Source organism: Haliotis cracherodii, unplaced genomic scaffold (genome assembly GCF_022045235.1).
Source record: "Haliotis cracherodii isolate W230 unplaced genomic scaffold, xgHalCrac1.p SCAF_6, whole genome shotgun sequence".
NCBI classification, from domain to species: Eukaryota; Metazoa; Mollusca; class Gastropoda; order Lepetellida; family Haliotidae; genus Haliotis; species Haliotis cracherodii.
Genome location: NW_027266319.1, coordinates 2,969,814 through 2,983,667, shown reverse-complemented (window position 1 = coordinate 2,983,667; position 13,854 = coordinate 2,969,814). Strand labels below are relative to the sequence as shown.

The window sequence follows — 13,854 nt, the reverse complement described above, 5'->3', positions numbered from 1 at the left end:
ATCCGGAATACCACTTAACAGAGCTCGGCATCCAGAATACCACCTAACGGGGCTCGACGTCCGGAATACCACTTAACAGGGCTCGGCATCCGGAATACCACCTAACAGGGCTCGACGTCCGGAATACCACTTAACAGGGCTCGACGTCCGGAATACCACTAAACAGAGCTCGGCGTCCGGAATACCACTTAACAGGGATCGGCATCCCGAATACCACTTAACAGGGCTTGGCATCCAGAATACCACTTAAAAGGGCTCGGCATCCAGAATACCACTTAACAGGGCTCGGCGTCCGGAATACCACTTAACAGGGCTTGGCATCCGGAATACCACTTAACAGGACTCGGCGTCCGGAATACCACTTAACAGGGCTTGGCATCCGGAATACCACTTAACAGGGCTTGGCATCCGGAATACCACTTAACAGGACTCGGCATCCAGAATACCACTTAACAGGGCTTGGCATCTAGAATACCACTTAACAGGGCATGGTAAACAAAACAATCGTCAAAGGCCGCTAATTTGAGAAAATGTGCATCTGATCACTCAACTTCGGACTATTTTTTAAAAGTGCTCTAGTTTGAAAATGAAAGGATCAGTATTAGTTTATCGCCACTGTTTCATTTTGCTATTTAATCTCCGTTTTAAATTCCTTGCTAGAATACAACAACAAATATTATATCACCAGGTATTTGCGAAAAGGGCAACAGCTGCCAACTCATAGTGGTAATAAAGAATTTTAGTGTTAAATAAACTTAAATCACGTTTCGTTTTTACAGTGACGATTTCTTTACGTTATACAAACGAAATGTCATGGTGCTCTCACATTGAAATGTGCAGCTATGACATCACACTTGTGTTTCAACTGTAGATTGTCAGTGGGGAATTGACAGTTTACTGACCTATTTTCGCCAATGCAAATTTTAAGCACGTGCATTACAAATGTACTGATTATAACGATCAAATCGCAGTAAATGCACGTGTAATGCGAATATTCGGAGGTTCAAATACAGCACGGACATCAGCGCAAGAAGTTAAAGATTCTCATGTATAGCGAATGTTCTGAATGAGATTTCCGTGCATCATATTTGTGTGGTATTTTCTTAATTTATTTATTGATTTTTTTAAAACTTTCAAGCTATATAATAGATGGCGCTATTTCGAAACATGTATACCAGTATGGTGTGGTATAAGTTATAAGTTATATCTGAGTAGCCAGTAACTTGTTACTTTGGTGCTGTATTTTAAGCCAGATGACATAGGTATAACTGGACATTCGTTAAAAATAATGGTACTCGCCTGCATCGCTGACCCATACATTATCTGTAACGAGTGTCCAGTTACTCGTGTCTTCTCCTTAACATGACCTATCACTTCAACATAACATGGCATGGACAATGTGTCCTTGGTGGGAAATGATCGCGTGGGATTCGCGTGTTTTAGCCAAATCTCGGCCACGTCGACGTTTATTCTACCCAATGATCAATAAATCATACTTGATACATTTTCTTTTATAAATGTCAAATTGGAATAGGTACAAGGTCAAACACAATGTATGCCACGCCAAATACTGTTACACACGTAGTACGTTTTCGGTTCGAAATAGCATCATCAATTATACTTGAAACGAAGGAAACAGCACTGTAACAAAAACGGAATGAGTGAGTTAGGTTTGGCGCGCTCTGAACAGTATTTCAGCTCATATCAGAGATGGTTCTGAAATTACATAAAGTATGTGCCTCGGGTTTATAATGCACACATAACGATGGGGATATACACGATTATGTAGCACGACCAGCCAATGGTAACCCACAAACAACAACTAACGGTCCTCGTTACAGTTGGACGTGCGTTATCTGACATTACATACATTATCAAAGTAACAAAATACTACCAACTCAGATATAAAATACAGCCTGAAAGTTACAAGAAATCAAATACAAAATAAATAACACAAATATGCTGCAAGGAAATTTCATGCAGTCGTAATAAAATGAGAATCTTAAACTTCATGCTTCGATATCTCTGCCACATTCTAACAATGCCCTACATTCGTACTGCATGTACATTTTGAGCGATTTGATCGTCGTAACCAGTACATGCATAATGCACGTACTTAGAATTAATGCATGATTAATATTTGAATTGCAGAAAGTAGGTCAGCTTGTTAACTCAATTTCGTTCACTTATAACCTTCAGTTGAAACAATACAGTGACGTCATAGCTGTACTTTACCTGGGATTCCATCGCTACTCAACACGCCTGGTGGACATACAACGCAGATATTTCAGTCGGTCGATAAGCATGTTTAGAATGGTAAATTCATAATCTTATGATGATTCTTATAGTATATACTGCCCAAACAACGCTTTTAGGGACCACTTTGTTCTTTCTTATTACCATGTTAGTTAACCTGGCATGACAGATGGTAATATAAAGAATTGAGGGGGTAGTTCACTATTTAAGTGGTATATTACCATACTCGTGGTTGTGAACAGACTGCAAATATAATCATGAAAGATCTCCTCTGCTGCTCGTCACATATCCAATAGATGATGGGACACTCTTGTCTAAGGCACCGCAATTCGCTGTGCTGAGCTGCGTTTTTGTTTCTATAGAGGGTTATTCCATACATTTTATCCGAAACAAAACAGAGCCATTTCGCAAAAGTCATTGCTCTGTACAAAACATTTAGAGCAAGTTAAATCTGTAGATTTGCATAAATATATGTACATGCATGTACATATATACAAATTGCTTCGAGAATAGAGTGAATGTGTGAGTGAGTATGGTTTCACGCCGCGTTTAGCAATATTCCAGCAGTATCACGTCGGGGACACCAGAAATGGGCTTCACATATTGTACCCAGGTGGGGAATCGAACCTGGGTCTTTGGCGCGTCGATGGAACACTTTAACCACAAGGCTACCCCACCGCCCCTTTCGAGAATAGAACTAAGCTGTGGGGCAGAGGAAACTATGCACCTATGTTTGATGGTGGCTAAAAAAGAAACAAAAAAGAAATGGCTATTCGTTGGGGATGTATTTGAAAGTGATATGCTAGTTGTGTTTGGGATCTTAAGTCTGCTGTGTTTCGGTGACTGTTGTAACCTCTGTAATGTTTGGTCAAATCCATCTTTCTTTTATTTTTTTAAAAAATTGCACGTGGCATTATCGAGGCGCTGGTAATCACATAATATGATACACTGACATACGTCACTTCTTTGTTTCCTCTTTTGGCTTTTGAATAAAGAAGACATTATTACATAGTACACTTCGGAAACTTTCCTTATAGTATCAATTGCATCTGTGTATCTTGGATCAATCATTTTTAGAAATACTTTGCGTCAAATTAGCTAAAAAGATAATGTGCTACTGATCCCCGATACCTTGATTGCAAGGGTTTTATATACGCAACACACGCAATACAATCACTCTCTGACACTTGGCGCTGGTACTTATCCCAAAACTCATTAATGGCCGACTTTAATCAAGTAAAATACATCATCGATTCAGAATGATTAGAAGAATTGAGTAGACAGGCACCCAATCGTCATTGGATTTACCACTTGCCATGCATAGATGTTTTTTTACAAAAACGCAAACGACCCAGGGCGCTGAGAATACAATATGATCATACACTGCTCCGATTACACGGGTCGCAAAGAGTGAGGGTGTGTTAAGGCTGGCGATGCAAGTCTGTGTATCATTATTATCGTTACCTTTCCTCGTAGGATTCGAAATAACCGAGTTCATAAAATCGTTTTTTACTCGCCTGTTGAAAATCTTACTGTTTAATAACGATAAGCTTGAATTACACAGTGTTGTATTTCAAAGAGCGTAATTATGTACTGCGGGAAGTAGTTTCACTAACAAATATTGAAAACTCCTATACGTCCCGGGGCTTATTCAAAGACATTGTGTGTAGAGATATAAAATACAGCCTGAACGTTCCAAGAAATCAAAAACAAAATAAATAACACAAATATGCTGCAAGGAAATTTCATGCAGTCGTAATAAAATGAGAATCTTAAACTTCATGCTTCGATATCTCTGCCACATTCTAACAATGCCCTACATTCGTACTGCATGTGCATTTTGAGCGATTTGATCGTCGTAACCAGTACATGCAACGGGGCTTATTCAAAGACATTGTGTGTAGAGATGATAGATCGATGAGAGGAGCTTATGCACGCTCGATGACCCCAACAACCCCGTTGGTAGGCTGACGTCACGTGGCGTTGTTTCGCCGGTGTACAATGCAAAAAGATTTCACAAATTACGTCTCAGGGTATTGTGAGAATGTGCTGGAAATACTATACTTAACCCACCTGTTCGTAAAATGGTCTTGTCCGAGGTCCGATCTTATATAGGGAGTTAACCTTATTAATATTTGGGTTAATATTATTAAAGCGTTTACATTTTATCAACATCCTTAAAGTGGCTGTACATGATGTTGATGTGTCTTATAAGAACTCAGCGACTCGGGGTCCTCCCTGCATTGTCTTATTGTACGATAAACAACTCCTCCTCGTCGTTTATTTCTTAAATATAAGTCTCGATTATCCTACGAAATAGATTCCACGTTCGTAAAAGACAAAATAGTTGTGAAAGGAATATGAATGGATCACTGAAATTCAGTAATGGCTAAACAAGTTCAGATCCCAATCGCACCATATCGCAGTGTTTGTGGCAAGGGTGAATGACGGCAATATGGACCCTGTGTCTCACTGCCCACCCTTTCCGTCAAGCAGTATCACATTCGCAGACACTTCTCAGTATTACGTGTAGGTGGCAAAACGTTGACGATTCAATGACAGGACAAATATTTCAAATTACAGGTGTCGGTGGCAAAATGTTAACGATACAATTATAGGGACAAATATATCAAATTACAGGTGTCGGTGGCAAAATGGTAACGATTCAATTATAGGGACAAATATATCAAATTACAGGTGTCGGTGGCAAAATGGTAACGATTCAATTATAGGGACAAATATTTCAAATTACAGGTGTCGTTGGCACAATGGTAACGATTCAATTATAGGGACAAATATTTCAAATTACAGGTGTCGTTGGCACAATGGTAACGATTCAATTATAGGGACAAATATTTCAAATTACAGGTGTCGTTGGCAAAATGGTAACGATTCAATTATAGGGACAAATATTTCAAATTACAGGTGTCGTTGGCAAAATGGTAACGATTCAATTATAGGGACAAATATTACAAATTACAGGTGTCGGTGGCAAAATGGTAACGATTCAATGACAGGACAAATATTTCAAATTACAGGTGCCGGTGGCAAAATGGTAACGATCCAGTTATAGGGACAAATATATCAAATTACAGGTGAGACCAGACAATACAAAGAGAGAATATCCGCGTATATACATAATTCGATTGATGTAGAAATTTGTCGGGTATATGTAGTACGTAGTTCTAACACAATATGTGTTTGTCAACATTACTGATGAAAACTATACAAAATGTGTTTTAAATATTTCAAAAAAGACATCATGGTGTGTTATAGCTACAGGTTCAGTTTATCAGTTTTACAGAGTAACAAAAAGACATTATGGTGTGTTATAGCTACAGGTTCAGTTTATCAGTTTTACAGAGTACCAAAAAGACATAATAGTGTGTAATAGCTGCAGGTTCAGTTTATCAGTTTTACAGAGTAACAAAAAAACATCATGGTGTGTTATAGCTACAGGTTCTGTTTATGAGTTCTACGGAGTAACAAAAAGACATTATGGTGTGTTATAGCTACAGGTTCAGTTTATGAGTTCTACGGAGTAACAAAAAGACATTATGGTGTGTTATAGCTACAGGTTCAGTTTATCAGTTTTACAGAGTAACAAAAAGACATTATGGTGTGTTATAGCTACAGGTTCAGCTTATCAGTTTTACAGAGTAACAAAAAGACATAATGGTGTGTTATAGCTGCAGGTTCAGTTTATCAGTTCTACGGAGTAACAAAAATACATTATGGTGTGTTATAGCTACAGGTTCAGTTTAACAGTTTTACAGAGTAACAAAAAGACATTATGGTGTGTTATAGCTACAGGTTCAGTTCATCAGTTCTACGGAGTAACAAAAAGACATTATGGTGTGTTATAGCTACAGGTTCAGTTTAACAGTTCTACGGAGTAACAAAAAGACATTATGGTGTGTTATAGCTACAGGTTCAACTTATCAGTTTTACAGAGTAACAAAAAGACTTTATGGCGTGTTATAGCTACAGGTTCAGTTTATCAGTTCTACAGAGTAACAAAAAGACATTATGGTGTGTTATAGCTGCAGGTTCAGTTTATCAGTTTTACAGAGTAACAAAAAGACATTATGGTGTGTTATAGCTACAGGTTCAGTTTATCAGTTCTACGGAGTAACAAAAAGACATTATGGTGTGTTATAGCTACAGGTTCAGTTTAACAGTTTAACAGAGTAACAAAAAGACTTTATGGTGTGTTATAGCTACAGGTTCAGCTTATCAGTTTTACAGAGTAACAAAAAGACATCATGGTGTGTTATAGCTACAGGTTCAGTTTATCAGTTTTACAGAGTAACAAAAAGACTTTATGGTGTGTTATAGCTGCAGGTTCAGTTTATGAGTTCTACGGAGTAACAAAAAGACATCATGGTGTGTTATAGCTACAGGTTCAGTTTATGAGTTCTACGGAGTAACAAAAAGACATTATGTTGTGTTATAGCTACAGGTTCAGTTTAACAGTTTAACAGAGTAACAAAAAGACATTATGGTGTGTTATAGCTACAGGTTCAGTTTATGAGTTCTACGGAGTAACAAAAAGACATCATGGTGTGTTATAGCTGCAGGTTCAGTTTATCAGTTCTACGGAGTAACAAAAAGACATCATGGTGTGTTATAGCTACAGGTTCAGTTTATCAGTTCTACGGAGTAACAAAAAGACGTTATGGTGTGTTATAGCTACAGGTTCAGCTTATCAGTTTTACAGAGTAACAAAAAGACATAATGGTGTGTTATAGCTACAGGTTCATTTTATCAGTTCTACAGAGTAACAAAAAGACATAATGGTGTGTTATAGCTACAGGTTCAGCTTATCAGTTTTACAGAGTAACAAAAAGACATTATGGTGTGTTATAGCTACAGGTTCAGTTTATCAGTTTTACAGAGTAACAAAAAGACATTATGGTGTGTTATAGCTACAGGTTCAGTTTAACAGTTTAACAGAGTAACAAAAAGACATTATGGTGTGTTATAGCTACAGGTTCAGTTTATCAGTTCTACGGAGTAACAAAAAGACTTTATGGTGTGTTATAGCTACAGGTTCAGTTTAACAGTTCTACGGAGTAACAAAAAGACATCATGGTGTGTTATAGCTACAGGTTCAGCTTATCAGTTTTACAGAGTAACAAAAAGACATTATGGTGTGTTATAGCTACAGGTTCAGTTTAACAGTTTTACAGAGTAACAAAAAGACATTATGGTGTGTTATAGCTACAGGTTCAGTTCATCAGTTCTACGGAGTAACAAAAAGACTTTATGGTGTGTTATAGCTGCAGGTTCAATTTATCAGTTCTACGGAGTACCAAAAAGACATTATGGTGTGTTATAGCTACAGGTTCAGTTTATCAGTTCTACGGAGTAACAAAAAGACATTATTGTGTGTTATAGCTACAGGTTCAGTTTAACAGTTTTACAGAGTAACAAGGTTCAGTTTAACAGTTCTACGGAGTAACAAAAAGACATTATGGTGTGTTATAGCTACAGGTTCAGTTTATCAGTTTTACAGAGTAACAGAAAGACTTTATGGTGTGTTATAGCTGCAGGTTCAGTTTATCAGTTCTACGGAGTAACAAAAAGACATTATGGTGTGTTATAGTTACAGGTTCAGTTTAACAGTTTTACAGAGTAACAAAAATACATTATGGTGTGTTATAGCTACAGGTTCAGTTTATCAGTTCTACGGAGTAACAAAAAGACATAATGGTGTGTTATAGCTACAGGTTCAGTTTAACAGTTTTACGGAGTAGAAAGAAAGGAATCATGTTGTGCCGTAGGCACTTGCCCAGGCTTAAAGCCACTATGCTGTTTGGACTGGCTTCAGGACCATTCGTTCGCTCCATTTCCAGACCGACTGGAACTATCCCAAAACCGGAACAAAAGACCGACAACATTGTATTTCAACAAACACAAAACAACTTACCTGGTAAAAATGTTCACGATACAATCTAAACAAATTAGCATTGTCCTCGAAATGAAATTATATACATGTACACCTTTATCATACATAAACACAGTCACATATCACTAGCTTCGTAACATCACAACATATATCACAAGTGGCAAACTCACCTATGGTTCTGTAAGGATACATCTTACCTAGGCGATGTCTGAAATGTAAGATTTCCTCGTGAAGTCGTGAATGTGAATGTCAAACAACTGACTGCGAGATATTAATACACACACAGTGTGTATACGAGGCGGACAGTGGGCGGTGAGGTTCAAGTTCAATACCAGCTTGTATCCAGCTACCAAAGACCATCTCCCGCCTCCGGTGACGGAGGTACTAATATGTAGGCGAGGTACGGCTGTGTGTGACTCACGTCGGTCCATCGAATTCAGTCATGTTGGCTTTGATCCAAATTGCTATAATGGCAAAAAGGGAGAACAATAAATCACGGTGTTTACTCGTCCCTAATGATGCCGTCTCCCTTTCCCTGGACTCTTCTTTTGAAGTTTCTCGTCAATAAAGTCTAAGTAACAGACAAATGTTAAAAACCCGTAAGGTATTGTCACGGGAAAGTTTTACATCTGAAATCAGATCAGGGACGGACTAGTGTCATTAGTTACTTGTAATTAGTTTTCAAAAACAATTCTGTCTTTGAGTGGTATAATCTTTAGCAGACACTGCAGAGGGTGACCAGGTGTTCTGGAATCAATTGTATGCATCGATACATAGTACCAGACCATAACTTCAGGTTTGATAGGGTATTCAATTGGGTTTGGCAGCTCTCGGGACCATGGTAACGATTGTCCCCAATCGATGACAGCATCGGTCAACAGACTGACCCTTCTGAGAGATCAGTGCACAAAGAGTACAATGCCAATATTCAACATGGAGAGAAGGGAAAGACGGACATTTAAATACAAGCGTCAAAACCCTTTCCATAATCATAAGAAATGTTTGCAAGAGTTTGGTGTACGATTCCGGCAAGTACATGGGAAGTCAGTGAAATGTTCACTCACGTGAGAGTCAATATAGACTTACAAAGACACATAACATACTGGGTTTCTAACGGGCTTATCTATCAAGGAAGTCTCTGAAGTAGCAATACCTATTGCAGTATATGTGCTTATATTATGGACCTGTCGTAAGAGGCTACTATGCTTATCGTAAGAGGCGACTATGCTTATCGTAAGAGGCGACTTTGCTCATCGTAAGAGGCGACTAACGCGATCAGGTGGTAAGGCTCGCTCACTTGGTAGGTGCATGCCATTGTATACCAATTAGATAAATGCTAATGATATCAATCTCTTGATTGTCTGGTACAGACCGCCGTCATATATCTGGAATATGGCTGAATGCGGCGTTGAACAACTGGTCTTGATGGTTCTAGTAATTGTTCCAAAATTTCGTCTGTTTATAGAATCTTTGATTTCTACAGCTATTTTCTTATTGTAATTAAAAGCGACATACCATTTCAAATCATAAGAAATTTCTGCTAAAAACAGAGCCGATTCCGACAATACCATGAGCATGTATTAACGAATCACTTGCAAATAGAGATTCTTGAATTTGGTCGCTGTTATTTAGATACTCATAAAGGATTATTATGACGAATATGTAAAGTCATACGTCAACGCCAGAAAATAATCAATCTGGATTATCTGCTGAATTAGATTCAATGGGACGAACGGCCTAAGAGTGATGACAATTATGTGAATGGATGACTGAAAGGGAATGATGACAGATATTCGCGACAGGATAAGCATTCCCTGCCCTTCCGGTAGTACCCGTCACTCACACAATTCTCATGAAAAATGTACGTGTCTGTTTCCTTGTTCAATTTATAATGCCTGACTCAGCAATCTCCCGCACGCCGTGATATTGCTGGAATATTGCTAAAAGCAGAGTAAAACCATACTCACTCACTCACTCACTTTAGCCATACGACGGTGACCGGTAAACAATGGAGGCTGGACCTGACAATCCTGTGTCAGCTGAGCAGTGAGCAGTGATGTTGCTGGAATATTGCTAAAAGCGCCGTAAAATCATACTCACTCACTCATGTTAACACACGACGCGTCATATTCATTAAATTCTTTTGATTGTATACTATGAAATGTCTGGGGTGGCATTAAGGGTCAATAATTGAACGCTCCTGTTTCCTGTAAGCAGCATTTGAACGCAGCAGATGTATTTCAAAAATAACATATCGTGTTTATTTTCTACAAAATCAGTAAATGCTAAATGTAAATAATTTGATATCTGAAAATTCATTTTTATTCATTCAATTTCAGGCTGTATGTCTAAGTAGGCAGTATTTTGCTGTAACGAGTGTCTAGTTACACTTCTCCTTAAAATGACCTATAACTTCAACATAACATGGAATGGACAGTGTATCCTTGGTGGGTAATGATCGCGTGGGATTCGCGTGACTTCAGCCAAATCTAAGCCACGTCGATGTTCATTTTACCCAATGATCAATATATTAATAATTATTATGCATTTTCGGAAATCAAATCATAATTGTCTTTTGAGAGTTTACAACTAGTGAAACCTGTGTCATAAAAGTCAACATTGTTCCTGTAATATGTCAGCCTAGAATTAGCAGAAATGCACGTCTTAATATGAGAATATAAAACAAAACAAACGTCAGCTTTCTAATAACGTAGGAAAACTACTTGTTTTGTAGTATGTCGTGTGCATTTAAATACCACGTTGTTGAATACTTTTTACGGCACACTGAGTAGACACCGAATTCAAGCTAAATACTTTTGTGGTTATATTTTGTGAACATACTCGACACATGATGTCCAATTCGTTGTTGAACAACGTAATGAAACGAATCTCTTTCCATATTCCACATTTGGTAATACGAGCGACCAAGATATATCTGAAATGTGAATGATTCTCATTAACAAACTTATTTCGGACACACTGCACACATCACGTCAGCTGCATACATTGGTATCATTAAGTCACAGCTCTTTGTGACGTAGTGTCTGTTGACAGTTAACCGAAGCCACGTGTGATTCAAAACGTGATCTCCTCACAGCCACGTGGATTCTCGCTCTCAAGTCGTATCGATGACAATCACCATCATCACGGTCAATGTCAAATGACACGTTTCGCGTGGGAGCCTCGTTGTCTATTACCTTTCACTGTGATATATGTAGGGTATCTTCTGATGGGGTCCAACTCAGCTGATGTACAGTGCACATCATAATATCACTGACTAAACATTTCATAGAATTATATTTAGCTGATGTAGACTCTTTGCGGGGGTTTATGAGTGTATTGATATAAGCTTCCACAAATACGCACCAAGATCCTAATTTTGCAATGCTGAAAATTCTCCGTCAGTATTGTGGGGTATTGCCCAATTTTCAAATTTCATAAAAATTCGTACGAAGAGATAGATATTGCTGGTTTGAGTAAATGTACTACCCTGTTCGGTTAACTTTACTCCTTATTACAATCAAGGAAGTACTTTCTTTCATAAACACATGCTTAGGATCGTACAATAGACTCTACTTTCAGCAGATAATTATTATGGTTATGGAAAGGATTTTGTCTCTTCAATAATATTCACAGGAAGTATTTCAGACAAACGGAATTAATATCGTGAGGATTCTCGAAAACGCAAAGGATCTGCTTGAATTTCTGCCATCGTAGAATAGAACCAAGTTCAGTGTCAAAAACATTTTATTTTTCAACTTTGTGAACCAGTCACCCATGACACGTCATTCATTGATCCATGGGGCATAGAGCACATCTAAATATAAATATCTATCTTCAAGGCTAAGAACAATTTGTCAAAAATGAAAGCAAAGTTCACTGAGAAAACAATATGTGCAACTGGACTTCCTCAATGTGAAATGTGGGAAGAGAACGTTTAGGCAAGCATGAGGCACCCACAAGGTTTCATCTGTGCTCACTCCACTTTCTGCTCGGGTTACCAAAATCAAATCAAGGGAATTTGGCCAAGAAGTATAATTCAAGCTTTCGGTACGAGGGCTGATCAAAATGTTCTAAACCTAACAAACAAAACCAACAGTCGTGAAAGTGTTTTTAATTATATATTTCAATATAATCTTTTATATACACTTCTCATATCGATAGTATGCTATACAATTCCAGTCAGAAAGACTGTCACAGCGCTTTTCAGGAAGGTGTTCTTTCAGTTTAGGTGGAAATAACTTGGTGCCAGGTCTGGCGAGTATGGAGGTTGAGGAAGCTCTTCAATCCACATTGTAGCAGCAGGTTTTCGCAAGTCGAGTGGTGCGAGAAGAGGCATTGTCATGAAAAAATATAACTCCAGCAGTTAATCAGTATAGTAGGCACTCGAAATCGTCTTTTGACTTTCTAAGTAATCAACAAGGATCACACACTTTGCATCCCATAATACAGTGGCCATTACTTTCTAAATAGATCTTGAAGACTTGAATTTCTTTGGTACCTGGATGTAATAGTACCATTCAATTAATTGACGTTTTGACTCGGGATCAGAGTGGTAGACACGTGTTTCATCACCCGTCACTAATCTCGTTTTGAATATGACGAAATCCTCCTCAATTAACTCTAAAAAATTTTTGGCCATGTCGGTTCCTTGTTCCTTATGATCAGAATTTAGAAACTTTGGCATCCAACGAGCAGTTATTCATCTGTAAATGTTCATGAATAATAGTTTCAGTGAATCCATGGCTTAGATCTGTGTCTTCTTCAACTTCAGCAATGGTAATATGCCTATCTGAGACTATACGTTTTTTCTCTCTCCTTGGTTGAATCTTCATTGATTCCTAGGGTGGTCATCATCAAGGCGTGTTCTCCCAGCCTTAAACATAGCTGCCCAAAATTTAACAGTGGTACTCGTTCTTTTCCATTTCTGTGTCCATTTGGACTCCTATCACTTTCAACTGGCTGTCACATATATACAAACGGCCTCAACAGACCAAATACACTTGCAATGATCTACTCAAACATTGTACTACATTGACTAGTTCACTTTGTTATGGCCCATAGTTGAAAGTTTGCCAAGCTTAGAACTTTTTGACCAGCCCTCGTATGTCCATGATCTCATTTCGTTCAATTATTGTCAAATAGACAATGCCTTTCAATTTGAACAAGAAATAAAGGAGACCATTGAGAATGTGTCATCTGTTTCATATTTAAATATATGCACTAAGATTCAGAGCGACAAACAATCTCCACAAGACTGTATGACAAGAGGGATGATTTCATTTTTTCAGTAGTCAACTTTCCCTTTATGTCGAGCAAAATTCCAGCAGTTCCTTCCAACTTATTTACCCACCTTGTACCAATGAACAAAGCGATCTTATCGTTATAATTATTTTAGGTCTGTGGAAGAGAAGGGAAGTAACGGTGAACAATTGACTTGCCTTTTCATGTGTTTGTGGCGGGAGCAACGGGTGAGGCAGGAAGCCCTTTGGGGATTTCTTTTGAGTATAGAAATGGTTTTGTCGCTCTATTTTATGAATCAGAATCGTTTATTGATTGTGTTTTTAGGGAACATGAAAACAAAAGCAATGTTCTCTCTACTGGATAGACAACAGCGACTCTGAAACACTGGAACAGAAGACATACACAGGAAATCTAAGACCTAATGTGTCGCCTCGGGTCGAAGA

At 38.2% G+C, this 13,854-nt stretch overlaps 1 protein-coding gene across 1 annotated transcript in view; it reads right to left on the bottom strand.

The window, feature by feature from the left end:
* Nucleotides 1–8,534, bottom strand: part of LOC139445896 (uncharacterized) — a 58,670-nt gene extending 50,136 nt beyond the window's left edge. Inside the window, exon 1 of the mRNA XM_071227138.1 lies at nt 8,338–8,534. Coding sequence (XP_071083239.1) covers nt 8,338–8,359 — 22 coding nt within the window. The 5' untranslated portion in view covers nt 8,360–8,534. The remainder of the gene's footprint in view (nt 1–8,337) is intronic.
* Between the last annotated feature and the right edge of the window lie 5,320 nt (nt 8,535–13,854).